The sequence below is a fragment of the Somniosus microcephalus genome, chromosome 3 (genome assembly GCF_052327205.1).
Source record: "Somniosus microcephalus isolate GS21.2 chromosome 3, FLI_Smic_1.0, whole genome shotgun sequence".
NCBI classification, from domain to species: domain Eukaryota; kingdom Metazoa; phylum Chordata; class Chondrichthyes; order Squaliformes; family Somniosidae; genus Somniosus; species Somniosus microcephalus.
This window is the reverse complement of record NC_140989.1, coordinates 140,113,993-140,134,378: the sequence shown is the minus strand read 5'-3', so window position 1 is coordinate 140,134,378 and position 20,386 is coordinate 140,113,993. Positions and strand designations below refer to the sequence as shown.

The window sequence follows — 20,386 nt, the reverse complement described above, 5'->3', positions numbered from 1 at the left end:
CATCTTTAATCCAAAGAAGGGCGTTCCGGTGATGACTGCGCAACGGCTACAAAGATGGTCCCTTTTTCTAGGGGTGAGCCAATATGAAATCGAGTATAAGGGCACGAAACAGCATGGAAACGCTGATGGGCTATCATGCCTGCCACTGCCTACGGCGGAGGAAGCACCAGCAGTGGACCCTGTCGAAATATTTTATTCGACTATAATTGAACGCTTGCCAGTAACTAACGCGGATATAGAGAAGGAGACCCGAAATGACCCGACACTGTCTCGGGTATATGACTTGACGGTGAAGGGATGGCCAAAACATGGCGACTCACTGTTGCCAGCATTCTCATCCAGAAGAGAACAGCTGTCAGTATGCCAGGGGACCTTGATGTGTGGATCCCAAGTGGTAATTCCACCCAAGTTAAGGGAGAGAGTGCTCAATGAGCTTCACGAAGGCCATCTGGGAGAGGTGAAAATGAAAAGCCTTGCTCGGGCTTATGTGTGGTGGCCGGGGATCGATCAGCAAATCGAGGACCTGACAAAGAGCTGCTCAGGATGCCAGAAGGTCCAAAATGCACCACCACATGCCCCTCTACACCCATGGGAGTGGCCCTCCTCTCCATGGCAACGGGTGCATATTGATTTTGCTGGTCCATTCTTGGACTCAATGTTTTTAATAGCTGTGGATGCGCACTTGAAATGGCCTGAGGTGATCAAAATGTCCTCCACCACCACGGAGAAAACGATTGCAGTCCTACGGACCATATTTGCCAGGAACGGCTTGCCAGAGCAGATTTGCTCTGATAACAGACCACAGTTTGTGTCCGAAGATTTTCGGAAATTTATAAAAAGGAATGGGGTAAGGCATTACACATCCGCCCCGTATCATCCAGCCACAAATGGATTGGCTGAGAGGTTCGTACAAACCTTTAAAAAGGCCGTAAGGGCCATGTGCGATGACGACATTCCACTGCAGCAGAAGGTGGACAATTTCCTGTTAGCCTACAGAATTGCGACACATGCAGTCACCAACCAGACCCCGGCCATGATGTTCTTTAATCGAAGGTTGAGATCTCGTCTGGATTTGCTCAGACCAAATGTACGAAGAAATGTTGAGAATAAGCAATTCCAGCACATCAATGAGAAGCCGACAAGGAGCTTCAATGTAGGGCAACCAGTCTTGGCCCGCGACTACTGAACAGAGAAATGGCAACCAGGAACGATATGCACACGGCAGGGGCCACTAATGTACACAGTGAATGTTGGGGAGAACATTGTGAGACGCCATGTCGACCAGATCCTAGTGTCACAGGAACGAGTCAACCCCATGTCTCGCGTACCTGGTAATGAACCCGACATACAGGTAGCATCTACCCCAGAAACAGTAGTATCGGAAGCTGATGAACCAACCGACGACAGGGGGCCAGAATCGCCTCCGCACCAAGAGCAAGACACTCAGGAAAGGCGCTATCCAGAAAGGATCAGGAAGCCGCCCCAAAGACTGAATTTATAAATGGACTATTTTCAGTTAATGTTGCATGTTAAAAGTGTTAATTGTTAAATGAATGTTATGGTACTGTTAATCTAAAAGGGGAGGAATTGTAGTGTATGTGCCTTTAAGGGGAGAACTACTTTTTACAGCTCCTGTATACTGTAGTACTGGCAGTGACCACACCTGTATATAACCCTGAGTAGGGATCTGTACTGTTTAGTTTTAGAGCAACCCTCATCCAGTAAACACCTGTTGATTGTTCCTCTGCAGTCTCTGTCGATTATTTGAAGGACACACTACCTAAAGATTCATGGATTCAACATCAGGGTGTTGGAAAATTTATCTCTCTAGTTTGTAATATTCATTTGCAGTTTGAGCCACTTATCCGGGCCGTGCTATCGTCTTTTTTTAAGTTTTCTTTCTAGGGTTGCAATGTACAGTTTGTCTCCAAGCTTTTTCAGGGGCACTTCTCTTTTCCTGTTTATTTTCCTGAATAAATTCCCATCTCTGTTAACTTATGTTTTATCTCTCTTCTCAGCAAAGTATCCAGCCATTTGCATGTTCGTTTCTGGGCGGGGGGGGGGGGGCGCGGGGGAGTGACCTTTTCACTAAGTTCTAATCTTGCCATACTGCAACAAATTCTGGAGGATAATTTTAATTGCTTCATAGCTTGACCTACAATATGACTGTGGCCCTTCTAAATAGACTCTCTCAAGCACTGAATGAGTTCTTTGTTTACAGCCACATACACTGTTATTGAACTGTACTGACCAGCTGAATTTTTATTTCAGGTCTGTGTGGATTAGTTAACAATGCTGGAATTACAGCATGGAGTGAGGTGGAATGGAACAACATTCAGGCCTATCAAAGACAAGCTGATGTTAACCTGTGGGGAAGCATCCGAATGGCCAAAGCTTTCATTGCACTTCTTCAACAATCTAAAGGTTTGTTCAAGTATTGTAGCTGTCTCAATTTCAATCAAAACTCACGTTCACATTCCTACTTAATGTAGAGTGCACAGCTTTCATTTGGACCTGTAGAACCACTAAGGCAGGTTAATGCCAATGCTTCACCAACTGTTTGAAACTCCCCCGCCACCACCTCATAGCTCTTTTGAAAAAGCTCGTTATTCATATACGGAAATATTTTCTGCTTGCATGCTGCTGCATCTGCCAGGCATGCAGGATAATGCTGAGGACAATGTCCAGAAGAGCATATTCAAATAAAACTGGAAAAACTAGCAAAGAAGGGATGATAATAATAGAGTATTGTGCGAGGGGAGGAGGGCAAGGGAGATGGATAAATAGATGATGAGAGAGAGATACATGCATGAAAACTAGCAAAAGCTGGCCGTCATCTTCAAAAAGGAATTGCATAACCACTTGAAAAGGAAACACTTGCAGGGCTATGGGGAAAGTGCAGTGGTGTGGAACTATTGGATAGCTTTAAAGAGATGGCATCAGCACGGTGGGCCGAGTGGCCTTTTATCGTGGCTTCAACGATAAATGTATTTTGATTTGCCAAAAGCCACAGGTCTAGCTTGCTCTTGGATGCCTTGTTACTCCTGTGAAAGTTTGTATTGGAAGGGCCGCTTCTTCTGGTGCCCTCTTGTTTTCATCTCTTCTTATTCTTCTGGTGTCTTGGATATGCTTGCAATTACAATCGGCTTTCTGTTAAATTAGCAGACAATATGTGGCTATTTTAGGTAGGCCTCATGGTTATGATACTTGACTAGCAATCAGAGGTTCAGTTCAAAACACCAAGTTGTGAAATTGAATTCAATTAATCTGGTAATTTGTGGGCTGGCATCAGGAAGAGAATGGCCAAGGAATCAATTACATTGTTGTTAATACCCAGCAGGCTCAGTAGTATCCTTCAGGGAGCTTACTACTCCTACCTGGGCTGACCAACGTGTCACTGCAGCCCCATACTATATGTTTGACCCTTAATGCAACTAGGGATGGGCAATAAATGCTGCCTTGCCTGTACTGCCCATATCCCCAGAACAATTATTTTTAAAATGTGTATAGTTGTAATTAAAGCATGTCTTACACCCAAGGTCTGAGCTCCTGTTAAGATTGAAAATTCAATTTTTGGGAATCAAGCACAACTTAAGAAGGGAATGAGCAAATGAAAAACCCCACCATTACAATGTCCTCAACTGGTGTAGGAGAAATATGGGAATTCACCTTTCTATAGTTAGGCTCTACTGTATATGATGCTGTATTTGGCTTGGCAGGTTGTTCTACATTCAACAACAATAACAACTTGCATTTATATAGTGCCTTTAATGTAGAAAAACGTCGCACGGTGCTTTCACCAACATTCACCAACCAGAAGATATTCTCCCAATTGCCTAAATAATGTGCAGCATTGGTTGAAAACCATTTAATTGTTTAAAGAGAAGTCATGAAATCAACGGCCACACAAAATTGTATCTCTAATATTTTATTTTCCTAACTCCACATGTGCAAAAATAACTGAGAATTTGAGTATTCATCACAAATAGAGCAGTAATTATGGTTCAGAATTGAATCCGCACAGCAGTAGCTGAGTTCTTCTTAGTAGGAGTGGAGGCGGCGGCGGCATAAAGGGAACTGAGCGGCAACTTAAAAAAAAAACAAGGAGTGGCATCACAGGACAGCAGGTAGGTGAGTATTACAGCTCTTTTGCTCTCTAGGTTGGGTAAGTGAATTAAATTAAAAACAAGGAGTGTTAACTACTATAACTTTATTGAATTAATAATTTAAACTAAATTAGCTAATTAAAACTAAAAATTAAAAGTAAAATTAAAATCATTTGAAGGAGGCAGTGTATAAATCGAGCAGGAGACCCAGAGAGCACGCAGATCAGAGCAGCGAGGAGGACCTCCAGCGGAAACAACAACAACAAAAGCAACAACTGCAAAATCACTAAAGTGATGACACAACCAGGGAAGGAGCTGATTGGTGAGTAGCTGGTAACTGTTTCTAGTTAATAGTCTAGTAAGTAAAGGCATGGCAGGGCAGTTCAGTCCCGTGGAATGCACACCCTGTGCCATGTGGGGACTCTGGACGCTTCGCGTGTCCTGGACAACCAAATGTGCAGTGTGTCATCAGCTGGAGGAGCTTGAGCTCCGGGTTTTGGAGCTTGAGCAGCAGCTGATGTCACTACGGTGCATCAGTGAGGCTGAGAGCTACCTGGATAGCACGTTTCAGGAGGTGGTCACCCCAGAGTGTACAGCCAGAAAGGGAATGGATGACCACCAGACAGAAGAGGAGGACCAGGCAGGTAGTGCAAGAGTTCCCTGAGTGCATCTCTCTCTCTCTCTCTCTCTCTCTCTCCAACCAATATTCTGTTCTGAGTACTAGTGAGGGCGATGGCTCCTCTGGTGTATAGCCAGAGCCAAGTCTGTGGCACCACGTGTGGCTCAGCTGTACAGGAGGGAGGAAGAAGAGTGGGAAAGCAATAGTGGTAGGGGATTCGGTAGTTAGGGGAGCAGACAGACATTTCTGTGGCCAGAGAAGTGACTCCAGGATGGAATGGTGCCAGGGTCAAGGATGTCACCGAGCGGCTGCAAAACATTGAGACGGCAGGGTGAACAGCCAGAGGTCGTGGTCCATATCAGTACCAACAACATAGGTAGAAAGAGGGATGAGGTCCTCCAGGCAGATTTCAGGGAGCTAGGAAAGAGATTAAAAAGCAGGACCTCAAAGGTAGTATTCTTCGGATTACTCCTGGTGCCATGAGCTAGTGAGTGTAGAAATAGGAGGATAACGCAGATGAATGCATGGCTGGAGATGGTGTAGGAGGGAGGGCTTTAGATTCCTGGGGCATTGGGGCCGGTTCTGGGGGAGGTGGGACCTGTACAGGCCTGACGGGTTGCACCTCAACAGGGCCGGAACCAATATCCTCACTGGGAGGTTTGCTCGTGCTGTTGGGGAAGGTTTAAACTAATTTGGCATGGAGATGGGCATCAGGATGTAACATTAGAAAGGAGAAATAAAGTGCCCAATGGATTGGGAGAGGCAGAGCACTAAAGTAAGAAGTAGTAAGGTGGTGGTGGGTGGTCAAACTAAGCGACTACAGGATGGTCTAAAATGGTTTTACAGTGTATGTATGTGAAAGCTCAAAGCATAATAACCAAGGTAAGTGAGCTGCAGGCAAAAATTGCCACATGGGAATATGATGTTGTGGCAATAACTGAGACCTGGCTCAAAAAAGGGCAGAATTGGGTATTAAATATTCCTGGATATAAGGTGTTCAGGAAAGATAGGTGATGTGGCAGTATTGGTCAAGGAGAATGTTAGTGCTGGAGAGGGAGGATGTCCTGTAGGGGTCAAGGACAGAATCTATATGGCAGAGTTAAGAAGTAATAGAGGTGCCATTACACTATTAGGTGTATTCTATAGACCACCAAATAGTGGGGAAAAATATGTAGGAGCAAATTTGCAGAGAAATTAGAGGTGCAAGAACTATAGAGTAGTGATAATGAGGGACTTCAACTATCCTAATATAGACTGGGATAATGATAGCATAAAGGGCAGAGAGGGGGAAGAATTTCTGAAGGGTGTGTTCAGGAGAACTTTCTTGATCAGTATGTTTCCGGCCTGACGAGGGTGAAGGCATTGCTGGATCTGGTTCTGGGGAAGTGAGGTAGGGCAAGTGTCAGTAGGTGAACATCTAGGGATCAGTGTCATAAGGTTTAGATTAACTATGGAAAAGGACAGTGAGCAATCTAGAGTAAAAATGTTTAACTGGGGGAAGGCCAATTTCAGTGGGATGAGAACAAATCTAGCCTGGGTAAACTGGAATCAAAGATTGGCAGGCAAAACTGTAATGGTACAATGGGCTGCCTTAAAGAGGAAATGGTTCAGTTACATTTGAGCTGCATTCCCACCAGGGGGAAAGGCAGGGCAACTGAAGTTAGGACTCCCTGGATGACAAAAGAGATAGAGATATTGATGAAGCAGTAAAAGAGCGCATATGACGGATGTCAGGTTGCAAATACATCTGAGAATCAGGCTATATATAGGATGGTCAGAGAAGTGAAAAAATAAGAGGGGCAAAGAGAGGGTATGAGAATAGAATGGCAGCCAACATAAAAGGTAATCCAAAAGTCTTCTATAGACATATAAATAGTAAGAGGAGGGGTGGGGCCAATTAGGGACCAAAAAGGAGACCTATGCATGGAGGCAGAGGGTATGGCTGAGGTACTAAATGAGTACTTTGCATCTGTCTTCACCAAGGAAGAGGATGCTGTTATAGACATAGTAAAGGAGGAGGTAGTGGAGATACTTGATAGGATAAAAATTGATAGAGGAGATAGGATAAAAATTGATAGAGGAGGTATTAGAAAGGCTGGCTGTACTTAAAGTACATAAATCACCAGGAGCGGCTGGGATGCATCCTAGCATGTTGCGGGAGAAAATCGCGGAGGTACTGGCCATAATATTCCAATCCTCCTTGGATACGGGGATGGTGCCAGAGGATTGGAGAATTGTAAATGTTACACCCTTGTTCAAAAAAGGATGTAAAGATAAACCCAGTAACTACAGGCCAGTCAGTTTGTCCTCGGTAGTGGGGAAGCTTTTAGAAACCGTATTCATGGACAAAAGTAACAGTCGCTTGGACAAGTGTGGATTAACTAAGGAAAGTCAGCACAGATTTGTTAAAGGCAAATCGTGTTTAACTAACTTGATAGAGTTCTTTGAGGTAACAGAGGGTTGATGAGGGTAATGCAGTTGATGTAGTGTACATGGATTTCCAAAAGGCGTTCGACAAAGTGCCACATTATAGGCTTGCCAGCAAAGTTGAAGTCCATGAAATAAAAGGGACAGTGGCAGCATGGATACGAAATTGGCTAAGTGATAGGAAACAAGAGAGTAGTGATGAATGGTTGTTTTTCAGACTGGAGGAAGGTATACAGTGGCGTTCTTCAGGGGTCAGTTGTAGGACCACTGCTTTTCTTGATCTATATTAATGATTGGATGTATGTGTACAGGGCACAATTTCAAAATTTGCAGATGACACAAAACTTGGAAGTATAGTGAACAGTGAGGAGGAGAGTGATAGACTTTAGGAAGACATACAGGCTGGTGAAATGGGCAGACACATGGCAGATGAAATTTAATGCAGAAAAATGTGAAGTGATACATTTTGGTAGAAAGAATGAGGAGAGGACATATAAACAAAATGTTACAATCCTGAAGGGGGTGCACGAACAGAAATACCTGGGGGTATGTGTGCACAAATCGTTTAAGGTGGTAGGGCAGGTTGAGAAAGCAATTAAAAAGGCTTATGGGGTCCTGGGCTTCATGAATAAAGGTATAGAGTACAAAAGTGTGAAAATTATGATGAGCCTGTATAAAACTCTGGTTTGGCCCCAACTAGAGTATTGTGTCCAATTCTGGGCACCACACTTTAGGAAGGATGTGAAGGTTTTGGAGAGGGTGCAGAAAAGATTTACGAGAATGATTCCACAAATGAGGGACTTCAGTTACATTGATAGACTAGAGAAACTGGGGTTGTTCTCCTTGGAGCAGAGAAGGTTGAGAGGAGATTTGATAGAGCTGTTCAAAATCATGAGGGGTCTGGACAGAATAGATAGTGGGAAACTGTTTCCATTGGCAGAAGGGTCGAGAACCAGAGGACACAGATTTAAGGTGATTGGCAAAAGAACCTAAGGTGATGTAAGAAACTTTTTTTACGCAGCGAGTGGTTATAAGTATCTGAAGGGAAGAAATTTGCAGGGCGGGGGAGTGGGACTAGCTGAAGCGCTCTTGCAGAGAGCCGGAACGGGCTCGAATGGCTGCCTTCAGTGCTGTAATGATTCTTTCTCTGACCGGTTTAGCTGGGTTCAACTGAATATAACTTAGCTCCGTTTCAGTTGCTTTCAAGAATTACACAACAAGGACAATTTTCAACACGCTGCTGGTGGAGGGCCTTGTCAATCGACGGTGCATGTTGGAACCCCTGCTACTTTCTGTCTTTATTTCAAGATGATGGAAAATCCTGTGCAGCATGGCCAACAAACGAGGCTGCCTGCCAGCATCGTGCATTTGGAAAATGTGCCCATACATGTAGTCTCGTTACTATATGGCAGAATAACTGGTAGCAACCACACACTCCCTATTTCACTCTGTGGTACAAGTGAAATGGCTTATGACTTCCTTGCTGAGTCTGTAGTTACTTGTTTTTTCCTCTCTCTGTTCCTTCTTAAATAATGACCAACATTTGCAATTTTCCAATCCAAAAGGCACAATTCCTCAATCTAGAGAGCTTTGAAAAATTCTGACAATGCATCAGCAATTTCTTCACCTATTTCTTTTAATATTCTGCTGTGGGAACCAGATCCTGGAAATGTGCTTATCTTAAGCCCCATTATTTTCTTCTTTATCATTTTTTAACTTATATTAAATCCATTAAACTCTTCCTTTGACTTATTTCCAGGTTCCAGAGTGCTGTTGGTATTCTGACTTCTTCCTCCGCTGTGAAAACAGATTTGGAAAAAAGAAGGCTGAGGGGTGACCTAATAGGGGTCTTTAAAATTATGAAACGTTTTGATAGAGTAGACAGTGTTTCCACTTGTGGGGGAAGAGCAAAACTAGAGGCCATCAATATGATAGTCACCAAGAAATCAAATAAGGAATTCAGAAGAAACTTCTTTACCCAGAGAGTGGTGAGAATGTGGAACTCGCTACCACAGGGAATAGTTGAGGTGAATAGTATAGATGCATTTAAGGGGAGGCTAGATAGCATATGAGGGAGACAGAGATAGTGTTATGTTGATAGTTAGATGAAGGATGGATGGAAGGTGGCTCGAGTGGAGCATAAACACCGGCATGGACTGATTGGGGCCGACGGCCTGTTTCTGTGCTGTACATTCTATGTAATTTGACAAGTCTGCCATTTCCTTATTGCCCATTGTCCTTGTAGTGTATGTACTTTGCAGAAGGAACTATATTCTGCAGCCCCTGTATACTGCAGTACCAGTAGTGACCACCCCTGTATATAAGCCTGTGTAGTAACATTTGCATAGTAGTTCCAGGTTGTCTCCATTCAGTAAAGACCTGTTATAACCAACTCCTGCAGTCCATGTCTCAATTATACACGGACGTAATACTGGCGATGAGCAGATACGAACTTACCTACAGTCTGCACCACCTCATGGGGATCCATCCCTGAAGCGAAGTTATCAGAGGTCGAGGCCAGAAGGAAGAAAGAAACAGAAGAAATGGGCGTCGACCGTGGGCATCCGCCTCTGAGTCAGCGGAGTTGAAGATTTGCAGGAGAGGCTGTCGAGAGCGGGGCTTGGTTATCCTGTCGATGGTGCTTCAGCTAATCGGGCTGGTGGCAGGTAGTACACTGACCCCTCCTGGGCTGCGGCGGTCTAGAGCTCGAGTGGGTGGCTTTGCAACGGGGCCGAGCAGCATTGTCGGGAAGAGGAGAGAGAGAGAGGGTGGAGCACACAGGGCGCAGCCGGTGCTACGAAGCCGGGCAGTGTACAGAGCCGAGAAGAGGGAGGCAAGTGTCCCGCAGGGTTGTTCCGACGACGGGGAAATAATAAAAATTAAACGCGCAGAAAGCAGCGAGGAGCTGCAGTTTGCCACGGGAACCGCGGAGAGCGGCGTTAACAGCAGCGCGGGGGGAAGTGCGCGAAGACCATAGGGCGTCGCCATCAAGGCATAAAATGCCAGCAACAGCGCTAGCAACAGCGGAGAAGACAGAAAGCGCGGGAGGCGCCATCTTAATCCAGCGGGGAAGAAGGCAAAGCGCGGGAGGCGCCATTTTGTTAAATCGGGGAAGAAGGCAAAGCGCGGGAGGTGCCATCTTAGATTTCCAAGATGCCAAAGACTGGCACTATCACTGCCTTCGATAATGCAATAGAAGACTGGACCACGTATGTGGAAAGAGTCGAGGTATATTGCGAGGCAAACGAAGTAGCCGATGAGAAAAAGGCATCGGTACTGCTAAACTTAATGGGCGCAAGAACGTACGGCCTGTTGCAGGACCTGATTACTTCAGCCAAACCGAAGGCGAAGAGTTTTAACGAAATTGTTGCCATCCTACAGGAACGGTGGCAGCACGGTGGCATAGTGGTTAGCACTGTTGCCTCACAGCGCCAGGGACACGGGTTCAAATCCGGCCTCGGGTGACTGTCTGTGTGGAGTTTGCACATTCTCCCTGTGTTTGTGTGGGTTTCCTCCGGGTGCTCCGGTTTCCTCCCACAGTCCAAAGATGTGCGGGTTAGGTTGATTGGCCATGATAAAAAAAATTGGCCCTTAGTGTTAGGGGGGATTGGTTACGGGGTTACGGGGATAGGGCTTGGGTGGGATGGCTGTCGGTGTAGGGACCAGGTGCTAGGGTTTGGATGATCAGCCATGATCTCATTGAATGGCAGAGCAGGCTCGAAGGGCCGAATGGCCTACTCCTGCTCCTATCTTCTATGTTTCTATGTTTCTAGGAACACCTAAATCCTACACCGCTGCTGATAGCAGAAAGATTTAAATTCCACAGGAGAAATCAGCATAAAGATGAGAGCAATGCTGATTACCTTACGGAACTACGCAAGCTATCAAAGCACTGCCAGTTCGGAGCAGGACTGGCAGATACCTTACAGGACAAATTTGTCTGTGGACTCCTGAGTGAAGGAACCCAGAAGAGGTTACTCTCAGAGAAACAGCTGACGCGAGATAAGGCTTTCAGCGTGGCAGTATCGTACAAAGCAGCAGCAAGGGGAGCTGCGGAAATACAGCAAAAGCCACAGGAATATGGCACCCATGAAATGACACGGGGATTTGCAAAATGTTATCGCTGCGGCAGAACAACCCATGACCAGAAGGACTGCTGGTCCAAGGACAAAATATGCAGGCAATGCGGAACGATGGGACACATTGCACGAGTTTGCAGGTCTGGGAAGAAGACCAACGACAACAAAAAGGCTACTAAGGAACCGTACAGGAAAGTACAAAAGATGACGGACAGTAGTTCCGAAGACCAGATGAGCGATAGTGAATCCGGGAACAAGAGACTAAGCTGTCTCAAACTTCACAACGTAATCGCAAAAGAGGATCACCGAACCATTTGGGTCACCCTCACGATAGCAGGGTCCCAAGTCAAAATGGAATTGGATACAGGATCAGCTCTAACCGTCATGAATCGACGAGACTACGAGCGGTTATTCTCACACATACCCTTGAAAGAGACATCCATTGTCTTGAAGACGTATACGGGGCAAAAAGTATACCCCAGAGGAAAAATAAGGGTGCCTGTCGAATACAACAGCAAGGAAATACAGAAATTGTATCTGTACATACTGCAAGATGGTGGACCACCGTTATTGGGACGTGAATGGATCAGAAAGATAAGTTTAGACTGGCACTCCATTCAGGCACTGATGGTGGCTGGTAAAAAGGATGACGACGTCACTCCTGGACGATTGTCAACAATCTTAGCTAACGCCAAAGAGGTATTTCAACAAGAACTGGGAACTCTTAAAGGCGTAACCGCCTCGATAAAAATAGAAGAGAATGCAATTCCCAAGTTTTTCAAAGCAAGACCGGTACCATATACAATTCGCCCAGCCGTCGAGGCAGAGCTGGAGAATCTGGAGAATGCAGGCGTGTTATCTAAGGTAGACTGGAGCGAGTGGGCGACACCCATCATTCCTGTCATGAAGAAAACGTTAAACAATAAGTCTGAGGAGCCAAGGAAGGTTCGCATCTGTGGGGACTTCAAGGTGACGGTGAACCCAGTCCTTCACACAGTACAATATCCTCTTCCAAGGATAGAAGATATCTTCGCCTCACTATCTGGAGGGAAGCGTTTTACAAAAATTGACCTAGCACAAGCATATTTGCAGATGGAGGTTGAAGAATCCTCCAGGAAGTATTTCACGATAAAACTCACAAAGGTCTTTACCAGTATAATCGACTGGTATTCGGAGTAGCATCAGCTCTGGCGATATGGCAAAGAGCGATGGAACAAGTCCTGCAAGGGATTCCGGGGACTCAGTGTTACTTGGACGACATCCTAGTGACAGGTGAAGATGACAGTGAACACCTTGCCAACATAGAGCAGGTGCTCACTAGACTACGTGAACATGGGCTACGAGCCAATCGCCCCAAGTGCGAGTTTTTTAAGAAACAGATATCGTATTGTGGCCACGTGATTGATGAAGAGGGGTTACATAAGTCCCCTGACAAAATTGAAGCGGTAGTTAAGGCTCCAGCGCCTGAAAATGTGTCGCAACTGAGGTCATTCCTCGGATTGGTGAATTACTACCATAAGTTTTTGCCGAATTTGTCCACAATTCTGCACCCACTGAACACCCTACTACAAACGGGAGTAGCATGGAAATGGAGCGATGAATGTAAGCGGGCCTTTCAGAAGAGTAAGGACCTAATCACTTCAAGAGAAGTATCGGCTCACTACAACCCATCACTACCGATAAGACTGGCATGTGATGCATCTCCCTACGGCATTGGGGCGGTACTGTCACTTAAATTCCTTGATGGTTCAGAGAGGCCGTTAGCTTTTGCATCACGCTCGTTAACTTCAGCCGAGCGTAACTATGGCCAGATTGACAGAGAGGCCCTCAGCCTGGTATGGGGGGTGAAGAAGTTCAATCACTACCTGCACGGTCAGAAATTTACTCTACTAACTGATCATCAACCTCTTGTCTCCATCTTCAACCCTCAGAAGGGCGTACCGATAATGACAGCACAACGGCTACAGAGGTGGTCCCTTTTCCTAGGGGCACACCAATATGACATCGAGTACAAAGGAACTAAACAGCATGGGAATGCTGATGGATTGTCGCGCCTACCGTTGCCGACGGTGGAAGAAGAACTTGCAGTGGATCCAGTGGAGATATTCCACTCGACCATAGTCAAATGTCTCCCTGTGACAAATGCAAACATAGAAAAGGAAACACGAAATGACCCGACACTCTCCTGGGTCTACGATTTAACGGTGAAGGGATGGCCAGCACATGGCGATCCACTGCTGCCAGCATTCTCGCCGAGAAGAGAACAGCTGTCAGTGTGCAGAGGAACCTTGATGTGTGGATCCAGAATAGTAATCCCACCCAAATTTAAGGATAGAGTGCTCAATGAGCTTCATGAGGGTCATCTGGGAGGGGTAAAAATGAAGAACTTAGCCAGAGCGTTTGTGTGCTGGCCGGGAATCGATAGAGAAATCGAAGAGATGACCAAGAGCTGTACAGGATGCCAGAAGGGCCAAAACGCCCCACCACAAGCCCCTCTACATCCATGGGAGTGGCCCTCATCTCCATGGCAAAGGGTGCACATTGATTTTGCTGATCCATTTATGGACTCGATGTTTTTAATTGCGGTGGATGCACATTCAAAGTGGCCAGAGCTAATAAAAATGTCCTCAACCACCACAGAAAAAACTATCACAGTCTTACGAACCATATGCGCCAGGAATGGGCTGCCTGAACAGATTTGCTCCGACAATGGACCACAGTTTGTGTCTGAAGAGTTCCGGAGGTTCTTAAAGAACAATGGTGTTAAGCATTACACATCCGCCCCATATCATCCAGCCACGAATGGATTGGCTGAGAGGTTCGTTCAAACATTCAAGAAGGCTATCAAGGCAATGTGTAATGAAGATATACCCCTACAACACAAGGTGGATAACTTCTTGTTTGCCTACCGGAATGCGACACATGCGGTTACCAACCAAACTCCAGCCATGATGTTCTTCAATCGAAGACTACGATGCCACTTGGATTTGGTTAAGCCCAACATCAGAAGAGATGTGGAGAACAGGCAGTTTCAGAATATGAATGAAAGGCCGACCAGGAGTTTTAAGATAGGTCAACCAGTTTTGGCCCGGGACTACCGCACAGAGAAATGGCAGCCAGGAACGATCTGTACACGGCAAGGACCTCTAATGTATACCGTGGACGTTGGAGAGAGCATTGTAAGACGCCATGCTGACCAGATTCTAGAGTCACTGGGAAACGTCAACTCCACACCACGATCTGATACACCTGGCGATGAAACCAAAGTACCAATTGCATCTACCTCAGAATCGGTGATATTGGAAGCAGACGAACCAAACAACGACATTGATCCCGACTCAACTTTGCCAGAAGAACCTGATACCCCAAAGAGGCGTTATCCAGACAGAATCAGGAAGCCTCCTCAAAGACTGAACTTATAATTGCTTAACTTCAACTAATGTATCTAGCAACTGTAATTGTAAATATGTTATTTCATTGTTAATCGAATGTTATGTACTGTTTAGCTAAAAGGGGAGGAATTGTTGTGTATGTACTTTGCAGAAGGAACTATATTCTGCAGCCCCTGTATACTGCAGTACCAGTCGTGACCACCCCTGTATATAAGCCTGTGTAGTAACATTTGCATAGTAGTTCCAGGTTGTCTCCATTCAGTAAAGACCTGTTATAACCAACTCCTGCAGTCCGTGTCTCAATTATACACGGACATAATAGTCCTCTCACCTGCATCTGTCTTTTTAATGAGCTCACATTCCCCATTAGCACTCTCTCCTTCTCTCATTACTTTCCTTGTATCCCTTTGTTGCTTTTTATAGCTGTCCCAGTCTATTAGATTTCTACTTTTATTGTATTTGTGCAAGTCTTTTCTTTTATCTCGATATTGTCTCTCTCCATTCGTAGACCATGGCTGCTTAACTACAGAAGTTGAACCTTTGCCTTTTAAGGTTATGTACTGGTTTTGTATCGTACCAAATACTTTGACTGCTTCCCACTATTTACTGTGGTCAATTCATTCTTATCCCTTCAAGGTTTATCTTAATTAAATTTAAAACCTTCCCCCCCCTCAAACCTATAATCATATGACCACTATTTGCAATATTGTTCTCAACCTCTTGGCTGCTGCTCCCATAGTAGTCCAGGGTCCCACCAGATGCACCCACAAAAGTGTCATTGGGACTTGGAGGGGCAGGCAGAAGGAATGCTTGTTCCCTCATCCACTGTGGCAGCGCGAAAACAACAGAAGCCTGGCAGAAATGGATTGGCCCCAATAGTTTCCCCCTCACTTACAAGTCCACTGGTTTCTTCATTGCACAGTGGAATTTCTAGACTGTTTACTATTTGTTGTTCTGAAAAGTAACTTGTTTTTTATATATTTTAGGTCACTTTGTTTTTAAGTCTAGCATGACTGCATATATTCACGTTGGGGGAGGTAGTATCTATTTGATCACTAAGTGTGGTATAGAAGCATTTTCAGACTGCTTGAGGATTGAAATGAAGAAATTTGGAATAAAGGTAAGCCACCAATATCAAATTTGCAGGTCTTAAACAAAAATGAGCCAAATGAAGGTTCATTCTGTATTACAAAAGCACATTGTTTCCGCCAGGTCTGCATCATTGAGCCAGGGAACTATGCACTTGCAACAAACATTCTACAAGTGGAGAAAGCTGAAGAGGTCTGGAACAAATTAAATGACGCTCTAAAAAGTGTCTACAGCAAAGAGTACATGCAGCTTTGCATTGATGATGTACAGAAAGCTGTGAACACATACCCCCGGAATCCTGTGGATGTTACAGATACTGTCGTAGAGGCTCTAATATCCGCCAGTCCTAAGGCACGATACCTTGTGGTTTCCATGGTTGAAAGGGTCATTATTTTTATGTGTGTTCACTTTCCAACCTGGTTCACGGATGCCTTTTTCAGTTATAGCAAAGGAAGCCGCAAAAGGACCGCATTGGTAGCTTCCCAGATAAATAACTAGAATGAAGCAACTTTGGTTTAAAATTTGGTGCTGAAGGTGATGAAATGGTGGAGATTAATAAAAAGCATTTATAATCTTGTACTGCCTGTAGTTTTTACTTCACACTGTGCCTCTGCATTTAGGTCATAATCTGTCAAATGTACAATTTGATATTTTTAAATAGTGAATAATTTACATCAACTTCATCTTCCCTCAACTGTGAGCTGTAGCCAATTGTTGTTCCGATAAATGTTATTTGTCTCTTTGAAAGAAATATAATATATTTTATTGGCTACTATAAGTAGAATTTTTTTTAAGGAGCTAACTAACATGGTAGATAAGGATTGATGGCTTTTTGTTATTCAAGGGTATTAAGGGTTATGGAACCAAGGCAGGTAGATGGAGTTAAGATACAGATCAGCCATGATCTAATTGAATGACGGCACAGGCTCGAGGTGCTGAATGGCCTCCACCTGTTCCAAAAACACAGTATGAAAATTTAAAAGGCATATAAAAATACAACTACAGCAGGAACTATTGAACCAGGGATCATTCCGTGCTCTTTCCCATGAGTTGCAACTTAGGTTATGCCTCAGTCTTGATACCTTGGAAGACGTCAGATTGTTCCTGCAGCCAGATCTGCACATAAGTTCCACAGCATTTCTCACCGGGAAAGATTAGACTCTGGTTAGGATTAGAATCTTTAGATAGCTAACAAGTTAACGGCATTAGAAACCAAGTCTATTGAATAGATTAAAGTCAGGGTTAAGGATATCTCCTCGCGGCTGGCAAACAAATTGGAGCATGAGTGGGAGGATTCAGTTGTCGTGGTCCACATAGGAACCGACGACATAGGTAGAGCTAAGAATGAGGTGCTGCTGAGGGTGTTTGAGGAGCTAGGGTCTAAATTAATAAGCAGAACCTCAAGATTATAATCTCTGGATTACTACCTGAGCCACGTGCAAATTGGCATAGGGTCAAGCAGATCAGAAATATAAATGTGTGGCTCAGGGTGGTGTGGGATGAAGGGGTTTTGATTCATGGGGTACTGGTACCAGTACTGGGGAAAGAGGGAGATGTTCCATTGGGATGGGCTTCACTTAAACCAGGCTGGGACCAGTGTCATGGTGAATCGAATAACAAGGGCTATAGATAGACTTTAAAAAAAAGCTAGTATCAGTAATGGTGTCCATGAAACTATCGGATTGTCATAAAAACCTATCTGGTTCACTAATGTCCTTTAGGGGAGGAAATCTGCCGTCCTTACTTGGTCTGGCCTATATGTGACTCCAGATCCACAGCAATGTGGTTGACTCTTAACTGCCCTCTAAAATGGCCGAGCAAACTATTCAGTTAGAACAAATCGCTACAAAAATCAATCACCACACGGACTGCAGCAGTTCAAGAAGGCAGCTCACCACCACATTAAGGGCAATTAGGGATGGGCGATAAATGTTGGCCTTGCCAGCGACGCCCACATTCCAGGAACAAATAAATAAAAGAAAAATTACATATGTATGAGGGGCGAGTTGGCTAAGGTAGATTGGGAAAATCTATTAAAAGGTATTACTTGTAGATAAACAGTGGCAAACATTTAAAGAAATAGTCTCCACAAATATACATTCCATTGAGAAATAAAACTCCACGGGAAAAGTGATCCATCTGTGGCTAAATAAAGAAGTTAAGGATAGTGTTAGATTAAAAGAAGAGACTTATAATGTTGCAAAGAATAGTAGTAAGCCTAAGGATTGGGAGAGCATTAGAAACCAGCAAAGGATGACCAAAAATTGAAAAAAAGGGAGAAAATAGAATGACTGCAAATTAGCAAGAAATATAAAAACAGATTGTAAGAGCTTAGAGTCAGAGTCACAACGGCACAGAAGGAGGCCATTCGGCCCATTGAGTCCATGCCAGCTCTCTGCAGAGCAATCGAGTCAGTCCCATTCCCCCACTCTATCCCCGTAGCCCTGCTAGTTTATTTCCCTCAAGTGCCTATCCAGTCTCCCCTTAAACATTGAGTGTCTCCGCTTCCACCACTTCCGTCGGCAGCGAGTTCCAGGTCCACACCACTCGCTGCGTAAAAAGTTTTTCCTCACATCCCCCCCTCCCCCGTAGCTCTTGCCCAAAACCTTAAATCTGTGTCCTAGTCCTTGTACCATCAACTAGTGGGAACAGCCTTTCCCTGTCTAGCCTATCCAAACCCGTCATAATCTTGTACACCCCTATTGAATCGCCGCTCAACCTCCTTTTGCTCTAATGAAAACAAATCCAGCTTCTCATCATAACCTCGGCCCCTATTACATTTTAACTTATATTTTTTATCCACCCCTTTGTTTTGGTTTCCCCCCCCTCTTTTCCTTTTTTTTTCTCTCTCCCACATGGCAGCTGTCTCTCATTCTGCCAGTACATTTCACACCTAATCTGAGCCGTCTTTTGTCTCCACTTGTCCTATCACTATCTCATCTCGTTTTGAATATCTCTTAATGTCTTTCCACTTGTTTTGTTCTCTCCCAGCCCTGCCTTTCGATCTATTTCATTTCCTTTCCAGTTTTGAAAAAGGGTTCACCCGAAACGTCGACTCTAATTTCTCTCGATGGATGTTGCCTGGCCTGCTGAGTTTTCCAGCATTTTCTGTTGTTATTTCCAGCTTCTCCAACCTGTCCTTGTAGCTTAGATCCCCCATCCCCGGAACCATTCTGGTAAATCTCCTCTGCACCCTCTCAAGGGTCTTCACATCCTTCCTAAAGTGTGGTGACCAGAACTGGAGGAGGAGGGGGGAGGGAGGGGGAGGGGGGAGGAGGAGGGGGGAGGAGGAGGGGGGAGGAGGGGGGGGAGGAGGGGGGGGAGGAGGAGGGGGGAGGGGGAGGAGGAGGGGGGAGGGGGAGGAGGAGGGGGAGGAGGGAGGAGGAGGGGGGAGGGGGGGAGGAGGAGGGGGGAGGAGGAGGAGGAGGGAGGGGGGAGGAGGGAGGAGGAGGGGGGAGGAGGAGGGGAGGAGGAGGAGGGGGGAGAGAGGGGGTGGGGGAGGGAGGGGAGGGAGGGGGAGAAGGGGGAGGAGGGGGAGGGGGAGGAAGGGGAGGGGGGGAGGGGAGGGGAAGGAGGGGGAGGGGGGAGGGGAGGGGAGGAGGTGGAGGGGGGGAGGAAGGGGAGGGGGGGAGGGGAGGGGAGGGGGAGGAAGGGGAGGAGGGGGGTAGGAAGGGGGAGGAGGGGGGAAGGGGAGGGGAGGGAGGAAGGGGGGGAGGGGGAGGGAAGGGGAGGGGAGGGAGGGGGAGAGGGGAGTGGGAGAGGAGGGGAGGGGGAGAGGGGAGGGGTGGAGGAGGGGGGGAGAAAGGGAGGGCGGGGAGCCAGCAGACCCTCTCCCCTCTGCCGGTGATGGCTCCGCTGAGTTCCGTGCCGCCCCCACGCACTGACATTGCCGAGCGCAGCGCCCCGGTGAGCCCGCGCCCTGCCCTCCCGAGGCCGGGCCTGAGACGGCCGATTGTGGCTGGCCGGGCCCGGTTGCCTTGGTAACCCCTCCCTCCCCTCTCCGCCTCCCGATCTCCGGGACCGGGCCTGGGCCTGAGCGGCCGATTGCGGCTGGCAAGCCCAGTTGCCGGGGTAACCCTCTCCGCTCCCCCTCCCCTCCCGAGCACCCCCCCCCCCGAATGAAGCACGAGGAGCTTGCAGTGAGCCCAAGCCAGCCTTTACCAAGATGGCTGGCCGCTGGTTCGGAATTGGGCCCAGCGGGGGGTGGGGGGGGGGGCGGGGTGTGAGGGGTGGGAGGCGCTTGCCACAAAAACAATTGCCTAGGGGTCCAGCATGGCTGGCAACAGACGCCCAGGCTTCAAGGCCTACCTGCAAAAACGGGGAAAGGTAGGTAAATTAATGAGATTAGATAAAAGATTTAGAAAGTAATTAACTTTTTTAAAAAACAATATGCGTTTTAAAAGCAACTTTTTTTTTAAAGATGCAGAAAGCGGGAAAAAGAAATGAAAAGTTTGGAACAATAAGAGCCCCGCCCACCACACGCACCAATTGGTCGACCGTCAGGTCACCGAAGCGTAGGATTGGTCAGTCGTCCCATCACTCGACTCTAGGAGGGCCCGCACGCGCCAGGAACCCGCCCCCCGCCACGCAGCGATTGGTCGACCCGTCGGGTCGCTCGACCGTACGATTGGTCGAACCTTAATGTCACTCTATTGCTAATGAGCGGATAATGAG

General features: G+C 46.3%; 2 protein-coding genes across 2 annotated transcripts in view; both read left to right on the top strand.

Moving 5' to 3' along the window:
- LOC147121440 (D-beta-hydroxybutyrate dehydrogenase, mitochondrial-like) overlaps nucleotides 1-16,476 on the top strand; it is a 56,628-nt gene extending 40,152 nt beyond the window's left edge. The window contains exons 2-4 of the mRNA XM_085981683.1: nucleotides 2,272-2,424; nucleotides 15,610-15,743; nucleotides 15,836-16,476. Of these exons, the coding sequence (XP_085837809.1) occupies nucleotides 2,272-2,424; nucleotides 15,610-15,743; nucleotides 15,836-16,210 (662 nt within the window). The 3' untranslated portion in view covers nucleotides 16,211-16,476. The remainder of the gene's footprint in view (nucleotides 1-2,271; nucleotides 2,425-15,609; nucleotides 15,744-15,835) is intronic.
- LOC147121439 (D-beta-hydroxybutyrate dehydrogenase, mitochondrial-like) overlaps nucleotides 1-20,386 on the top strand; it is a 496,438-nt gene that overhangs the window by 443,820 nt on the left and 32,232 nt on the right. The window lies entirely within an intron of this gene.